Source organism: Chelonoidis abingdonii, chromosome 2, assembly GCF_003597395.2.
Source record: "Chelonoidis abingdonii isolate Lonesome George chromosome 2, CheloAbing_2.0, whole genome shotgun sequence".
NCBI lineage: Eukaryota > Metazoa > Chordata > Testudines > Testudinidae > Chelonoidis > Chelonoidis abingdonii.
Window position 1 is genome coordinate 193,303,263 of NC_133770.1, and position 9,133 is coordinate 193,312,395.

General features: G+C 37.9%; 1 protein-coding gene across 3 annotated transcripts in view; it reads right to left on the reverse strand.

Annotated features, from left to right (window-relative positions):
• Positions 1 to 2,146: 2,146 nt before the first annotated feature.
• NFATC1 (nuclear factor of activated T cells 1) overlaps positions 2,147 to 9,133 on the reverse strand; it is a 148,562-nt gene continuing 141,575 nt past the window's right edge. For 2 of the 3 annotated variants that reach the window (XM_032788377.2, XM_032788387.2), the window contains exon 10: positions 2,147 to 4,645. In XM_032788377.2, coding sequence (XP_032644268.1) covers positions 4,578 to 4,645 — 68 coding nt within the window. In that variant the 3' untranslated portion in view covers positions 2,147 to 4,577. The remainder of the gene's footprint in view (positions 4,646 to 9,133) is intronic. The other variant, XM_032788396.2, reaches the window with a different exon arrangement.

A 9,133-nucleotide genomic window follows, 5' to 3' on the forward strand; every position in this document is an offset into this window, starting at 1 on the left:
TTTTTTTTTTTTTTTTGTGAAACAGGATCAAATGAGTTAGAAAAGAATAATATTTGGTCACTGAAAAAGCAGAAAAAATGCAGGCAAATAAAAAAATGTCAAGTGGTCAATCTGTTTGTTGGAGAAATGTGCATGAGTTAAAAAAAACTGGGAATGCTTTGTTTTGATGAGCAGCCCAATGAGTTATCTGCACATGATGTTGAAAAATTGGCATATTTTAAAAATTTATAAAAACACCCATTTGATGACTGCCTGAGCACGATTTATGCTGTTGCCCTGGACTTCTCTCTGCTCAACTGTGTTCTTCACCAGAGTGTTTTTGTTTGGTTGTTTTTTTATTGAGACAAATTCAGTAAAATGAGAAAGATGAACACAGTAAAATTACACACATGGTAGAGGAAAGTTTAGCTTCATGGCAGTGCAGAGCTATCCAAGGAATTTAACTCCTTGAAATTTGCCATTTTCAGCTCTAGAGGGAAATCTGGAAGGCGCAGTTCCAGAAAGACTATTTAGTCAAACAGTACCAGATGTATGTGTGGGATTCACTTTATGCTTTGGTTATGAATGAATGTAGTCAGCTAGGAATTTGTTAAAGACAATTTTTTCTTAAAGAATTATGGTCAAGATGTGGTTGATGTACTTGGCATGGCTGGGTCTGCGGTATTATGACTTGGGGATTTGTGGCAATGGAAAAAAAGGGAAGCTTATACAAAGTCAGGTAGCATTGTGACCAAAACATGTGGCTCAAATGAATTCAGTGTGTGAGCAGACATTTTCTATTTTGTTTAAAATGTGGCCACAATCATAGAGTGGTAGCAAAGAATTTGTAGTAGGCTACCTACTATGTCCATCTTCAGAGAACTTCACAACAAGAATCCTCACATCATCTCTGTGAGGAAAATATTATAATTTCCATTTTACAGATAGAGAAAGAAGCGGAAATTTGCCCGATGCTCCCCATGGCCAGAGCCTTTCACTGATATGTGTAGCTACACACCACAGTGTGGATGCAGTCAACTTTATTCTGTGGCATGACATATCCTGCACGCCACTTCCAGGATTTGCCATCGACCTGATCATGTACTCACAGCAGTCAAATGAGGATTTTGATATTGACTTCAACAGGCATAAGAGCAGGCTGAATATTATCTCTAGAGAATGTCTCAGACTAAACTTAAAGACAAAATGCAAAGCAAAGATAGGCTGTGATTGAGGAAAGCATTTAAACACATGCATCGGTCCACCCCTTTTTCAGTGGAACACTTAAGCACATGCTTAAGAGCTTTCCTGATTATAGATGCTTGACTGAATCAGGCTCATGGTGACTGTGGAATGGTAGTTCATTATGTATATTTCCTAATTAAACTCAAATAAACTTATATCAGTTTTTTTCAGGTTTTTTCCTGTGATTTGAATGAGTCAGTGTTACATAGTTACAGTGTAACACACAACTGCAGCATCTGATGAGGTGACCCAGAAACTCAGAGAGTTCAGCCAAACTTTGATTATGTTCACATCCTCCTAGTTTTTTTCATAAGAAACAAAACATTCTATGGGGCGAGGTACCATTCTACAAAGCTTCTATATCCTGGCTCTTGGCAAGCTAGACTGCCCACAGGCTTGGTGAAGTGAATTTTTCTTTATGTGTGTGCAATACAACCCCAATCCAACATAAAGACCTCATTCATATGCTGAATTAAAAACAGCAGGGCCAAATCCTGCCTGCTGCAGCTAATAGACTTCAGAAAGGCTTCCAGGGGGTTACAGAACAAAAAGTGGTGCAATTAATACAATGACAATGCAAATATTTGATTGCAAGGCTAATATTGTACTGTTTGATTCCTTTTCAAAATTGATCTGTCAGGGATTTTTAAAGGTGAGAATCATCCATGGAGAAAAGAAAATGGCTTGTGTTGTTTTTTAAACATACATGCAAAGGGCACTTTGTAAGTTTTAACAACTGTTTCCCAGGGAAATAATTGCTCAGTTCAGAACCATTGTTTTTCAAAAAAAACCCAAACAAACAAAGAAACCCCAACCAAACAAAAAAAATAAACCTGGTGAAAACAGTTTTTTTTAAATAAAATTAACAACCACAACACATGTACAAACACAAGGTATCATACTCATAAGGGAAAGATTTCTGCTTGCATTTTTTATTTTATGAGTACATATACAAGAGATGCATAATCTTCCATTATCCAGGCTTAAAAGTAACAGATTTTTTTTTCAAAATAGCTTAAAGAAGAAAAATAAAAATTAAGGACAAAGGAGATGCAACATATTCAAAACATACAGTTGATTATCTTGCTAAAGTTATTGCAGTAATGCAGACAGTGTGTGTGTGGGAGGAGGGGTTCAAAGCCTCACCAAGGATATTTCTGTAATAGGTTCTTCCACTCACACTTTATTGACATTTCTGAAGTACAGAGTGAATAGCATCTGAGAATTATATCATATATCAATTTTTATTTCTTTGGCAGTAATGTCTTTTAAAAGAAGGAGAAAAAAGTGTGATTCTGTTGGCAAAAGACATTTACTTCTCTAATAACATGAGTATATTAGTAGGCTGCAGCAGGATGCAAATATCTTCAAATAGAAGAGCGTGTGATATATATGTATATATGTATATAATGTAAAAATGCTTATTTTATACGAGAAAGGAAGATTTTTCAAGATAACATAAAATGAACCACTCTAACACTAGCTTCCAGACTTGCTTTATTGGATCTATTTTTCTAACTACAAGTTAAGCTGACATCTGTCACACTTTTTAATTTTTTATATGGCAGTCTACAAGAAATGTTTCATGCAAGTTCTACAATGCTAAACACAGGGTAAATAACGTGGATTAAACAGATTGGGAATTACAGAGTACTATCAGGACCAGAAACAGCATAATATGTTCATAGAGCCATATTATATTCTTATGTCTTCACAGTAATGTGCAAATGTGACATATATGGCTTTCAATATTTTAAAAAAAGAAAGTAAGACATAATTGTACAGAATAATATATTTAAAAACTGTTTAGGAGAATTTCACTTTTTTGTGAAATCTGTTCAATTTTTATAACATTGTGGTTAATTAGTTACGACCTCAACACAGAGGTGTTGTTCAGGCATATTTCCAGTAGGGGTCGCTGATTCCTAAGGCACAATATTAACGTTAAACATTTTTAAATTAAACCATGCTCTCTCTCTCTTTTTTTTTTTTTTCTTTTTTGGTTCTATGAAATAAGAAGTCATTGCTAGTTATATAATAAGCAATTGATTGCACAAAATACAATGGTAAAGACTACGCTTACAAGCCTATCTGGTGCGCCATAAACATTAGCTAATCTGAAAACATATTGTACAGCATTGCATATTAAACATTTGGTTTTTGATAATATTATTTTTCGTACATGTAGCAGAGAATTATAAGGCTTCTGTGGAATAACAATCTTATAATTGAACAAATATTTTACACTCTTTCATAATGGTATTTACAATTTTTTTAATTCATATTTTGCCATTTGGTAAATAATTATGTATTTTGTATGCATCCTTCTTGACTGTCTAAAGTGCTTGCTTAACTGCATGAGGAAAGAAAATGCATACCTGTCTTAGATGTAACAAACCATCAACAGAAGTAGCTGAAACATTGTTTGGGATCTGAAATGCATTGCAGAAATGGAAATTATTGCTGAATTCAGTGCCCTGGCCAGGCAATCACCTATATTACTTGTCATATATAAATATATGCATATATACTAGAATGTATGTACATGCATACACATACATCTATCGTGTAATAGATAGATTTCAATTTTTTTGTCCATCAACCGTATTATCTTGTGCTATTCAACATACTTGTGCTATGACTGAAGCCAGATTAAAATCAAAATCTTAACATGCTATGACTAACAATCCTATGATTCACTAGCAGAGAATAAGGACGGTATATGAAAAAAAGAAAGAGCTGAGATGACAAATCGGGAGGCTTTTGAAATGCACTGAGAATAAGGCAACAGGCTGTACATTACAGCAGAGGAAAAGCTGAAGAAATTCTGGAATTCATAAATGTATTTGACTTTGAGTAGGGATGTCATTCCCTTTCCAACCGGCTGTCTTGTGATTTTTAAAATATCAATTGCCAGAATGCAAGCGTTATAGCTTCTGCACCTACAAATACTTTTAACGGTAGAAAATTCAAAGCCTATTAAAAAAGTCCTGATGCCACAATCTGGTAAAATAAGGCACTTCCAGGGTTGAATTCCAGTGGTGCCAAAAGGCTCAGTGCTGGGGACAAGCCATCAGCTTTTGTTGAATTTCCCAGTTTTATCCCATGAAATGTGCCATCTTAGAGTTTATTCCCTCCTCTTTTTTTCTCCTCTTGAGATGATTTTCTTTAAAGAAGATGTTTCGTTGGTTGAAGAGATACTTCTTTGTAGGCAAGAGGTAAATCTTCAGTTCTTAACATTCAGTAAGGCAGAAGATCAGAGTGGTACCAGATAATGTCTTCAGTTTATTCAGTTACGACAGCTCTGTGCTGTAGCTGATATACCAGCTGAGCTAAACGTGTATTGATTTGAACTAGTCCAGTATTGCAAGCTCTGAATGGACATTGGTGCTGGAGAGGTCATTCCTGATAATTTCGTTTACTGTGAAGAAAGAACACAAGGGGGAAAAAAAGAATGATTAGAATGAAACTGCTGTACAATTACTATTTCTTCTGCTGTAAAATATGTTAAATGAAGCTTGTATCAGTTTCTTCATGGTTTCACTATCGTTTAGAACACTAAGTGTAACATTAGTAAGTAACTGATATAGGCTGACCTATGTGCAAAAGAGCAGGATTAACCATGGTTATTAACATGCAAAATACATCACAAAAACAGCAGCATCTTGGGTCTTCTATTGCATTAAACATATTTAACATTTTAAATTAGCTACAAGTAAAAACATGTAATTTAGAACAAGCTCTGAAGCTCAAAGTAACAAACCCTGGAAAGTCTTAGAATATGTTATCTACTCCATGCAAATAGCCCATAGGATTGCTTGTTAGCCCTCTTTCCACAAGAGTGGTGTGCGCAAAACGCAAAGCTGCCAGGTGCTGAACTGAGCGCTTGAAGCTGCAATGCCTCTGCAGAACAGGACTACACATGTGGACTCTTGCACTGTGTGGTATCATTAATAAATAATAATAATAATAATGACGATAAAAATGTGTATGCATGTGTTTGTCCATTACTGGTAGCTGTAAAATGAATAAAAATACTCTCCTTTCATGTTGATCAACACCCATGAATGTGTGAATAAAGACTGAGAGCTGGGCAGGGGCAAGTTCAAACCCTGGCCAGAAGTTGAAGAAAAGAATAAGCAAGATACACTATCTCCGCATCAGCCAGTCAGACTGCATCTCCACTGATAAAAGCATTGTTTTCTTTACTCGTGACTCTTCTTTCATTCTCCTCCCTCCTTCCCCTCCAAAGATCATCAACCCATTTAGTTTCCCACACTCAACCTATGTCCATTTATCAGCTTGTGATTTTTGGCAAACGGACAGGAAATGACTGAACCTGGCAAAGGCCATCTACAGTGAACTGCACAACATCCCTTCTATTTCCACCCCACCTCCCTGCAACCACTGCCACCACCTGATTTACATGAAGATAGACAAAATGCCATCAGTGAGGCTGTCATCGCTGCTGAGTTTCCTAACATTACTGGGAGGTGGAAACACATGCCCACGTCATGGAATGACCATGGAAAAGCCCAAGTTTCCCTTCGCTCGTGGGCTGCAGTTCACTGCCATCCAGATAACTCCATGTGTTTGTTGGCGAGAGCCAGGCCTGGCTAAAATCAGCTTCCTGAAGCAATTAGTTGTTGAACATGTTTTTTCTTCAGACCTATTGCACATTTTATACCAACAGTACACAAATCAGTCAGGATCTAAGTCCCAGAAGGTGGTCAGTGGATTGATAGATACCAATTCATAAGCAGGTCCTTCTTCTGCCATGGACTAGCAGTGGTATTGGTGATTACCTATTCATTTAAAAAAACCCTATAAGAGCAGTATGGAAATGACATGTAAAGACACAAACACTTCTTTTGATGGTGCTATGGAGTTTATCTTTCATATTAGTAACCAGTGAAGACCAACTTAGGCCACAGCCCCTGCACTGTGACAAGGAGGTACATTGCACATAGCCTATTAAGGGTAATAATACACAGACTTACAGGTTGCAAGGCTCAGGACAGCTTTCAGAACTGCACCTCTCCCGAACGCAAACACTTACTCTGTGGGAAAGATTTTCCATGACAATCTTGTCAAGGAAGTTACCTTGATAAGCATCTCTGGCAACACTGGCTACACTACAAATCATATGGCATGTAAAATGTGGCAACAAGTGCAAACTACCTGAGGGCCAGATATAGAGTTACACCTTTACTTCTTTCACACTGAATAATAATCAGATATTATTCATACTACCACTTAACCTTTATATATAGTGCTTTAGAAATATTAATTTATCCTCACAACAGCTCTGGAAAGAAGGTAGATAGGTGTTATTAATTATCAACATTTCACATATGGGGAAATCGAGGCAGTGAGATCATGAAGCTTGCTCACATAAGTCAGTGGGAAAATGAGTAGAACATAGATCTCCTGACTCTCAGGCCAAGAGCATGTCATGTTCTGTAGTCTAGTCAAGGAAAGTGTTATTTACTTTAACTTGGAATACCTGACTCAGATGTCAAGGGAAGGGTCAAAAAGCAGCAAAAACCAACTAAGGCAAATGGGAAAAAAATTCAGAAGCACCTAATTGAATTAGGAGCTAAGTTATATATTCAAAAATGACTTCAGCACCTTTGGCTTTTTTGCACTATTGACTTACAGTGAGACTTAGGCTCCTATGTGCGTTAAGTCACTTTTGAGCATAGGTCTTTGGATCCCTCAGTCACTGAAATGCTTTTGAAAATGTTACCAATAGCTATTCAGTGACTCTTTCAAAGTCAGACAGCAATTCTCTAGCATTTGGGAATGGAATCCAGCCCCAGGACTTCCAGCCCCATGCTTAGTCCACTAGATCACAACTGCCATTCACCAACATCTTGTCTAACTCAAAATAATGAAACCCAATAGTATCAGGGCCAAATCTGGGAGCTCTTGAAGTCACTGGGGATCAGGGGCATGAGGGTTTGTGGTTTCATGCTCACCTTATATATAGTTTTCTCACTATAGGTGGACTTCCACTGTTTTCTAGGTATGACGACCATGCACAGTTTTCTTGTATAGCAACACATCTGTTGAACGACAGCCGCTCCACCATGCCAACAGATACCCAAGAGATAGTTGAACCTTGCCTACAATGTAGCCATTGTCACTGGATAGCCACAAGATGTCCAAAACAAGGGAACTGAGATGTGATAAGGAACCAATATAATAGTTGGCAGCATGCTTCCACATCACTCTCATCTATTGTAACCTATAGAGAATTCAGGGATAGGTCTCCAAGTCTTTTCTGTGTGATTCTTTACTTCATTTCATTTTTTTTACCCTGCCAATAAATGAAAAGAACGAGTCCTTTAAAGTGTTTACTGGAATGAGGTTTACACTGAGGAACAAAGGATGGCTTGATGCAAAAGAATTTCTATCTTATTGCCCAGCGATAAATATTGAAAGATTGTAAGTCTAGCAATACAGATATAAGTGGAAAATAACATCTGTCTTAAAAGATAAAAGGGGAAGGAACAGCAGAAGTATGCTAAGAGCGGGCTTTCCCTTGCTGCCCACTAAAGCACCTGAGCCTAGGAGGGAATGCCCTTCAGTGGGTGTGAGCAGGCAGAAATCATTCAGCATGTATATGCGGTCTAGGACCAAAGTACATGCTCTTTTATGTGATGTTTGCTGTGACTGACTAATGACACTTTGCACTTTCTCCAGCTACATGCATCTAGCACCTTTATTAAGAACCCTGCTCTTCTGTTAGTACCATATGGCTACAACCAGGCTCCACACAGCAAGTGAAATGCACTCCTGCTATGCAGATCATAACAGAATGGCTCCTGCTCCCTCTTAGTTGCCTCTGGTCAAGCAAAAAATCCAACGTGTTCAGTGAGAGTGACCTATTTCTCTCATGTATGGGCAAGCTTTGGATTGCAAATCTGTTACTGAAACGAGGTGGTATGGTGTATATGGAGTAAGTAGCACAAAGAATATTTTGGCTTATGTTGGAGTTTCATTTCTAAAGCAAACTTGGTCTTTGGGTCAAATAACACAAGGCACATGACTGCTCACTTGCCAAAACATCCCAGCAGTAGCAGTATTTAGCACACATAAGGCATGTTAACTAATGGCTTTAAACACAGCAATTAAAATAACAATCATAGAACTCTGGTATGTATTATTATACCCATTTTACACATGGGGAAACTGAGGCATGCAGAATTAACTAAGGGCTTGTCTCCAAAGAAGAGCAAGGTACACTAGAGGGGTGTGATTTCTAATGTGCACTATGCTGTGAACTAGCTGGCCCATATAGACCCAGTTAACATGAACTAAAAGTTCACTAGTGCACATTAAGGTAGCCCCATTTATATTAATGTTCAGTAGGTCATTTTAGTTTGTGCCAGTAGGGTCTACATGGGCCAATTAGTGCACAACACATTGATGTGCTTTAGAAATCACACCCCTCTTGCATGCATTGCTGCTGCATGTAGATAAGCCCTGACTTGCCAGAAGTCGTACAGTAATTCAGGCTATGTCTACAATAGGGAAGCTATGGTGGTATAGATATACAGGTTTACTATACCGGGCAAATGTTCCTCGTTTGTTGTTTTGTAGCAGTATAGTAAAACAATAGTGAAACAAGCTGCACTGATAAAGTGCAATTTTGTTGGTAAATTGCGTCAGCACTAGGGACTTATGCCAACAAAGCTGTGTCAGGCCTGGTCTACACTACGCATTTAAACCAAATTTAGCAGCGTTAAACCGATTTAACCCTGCACCCGTCCACACAACGAGGCCCTTTATATCAATATAAAGGGCTCTTTAAACCAATTTCTGTACTCCTCCCCGACGAGAGGAGTAGCGCTGAAATCGGTATTGCCATGTCAGATTAGGGTTAGTGTGGCCGCAAATCGAC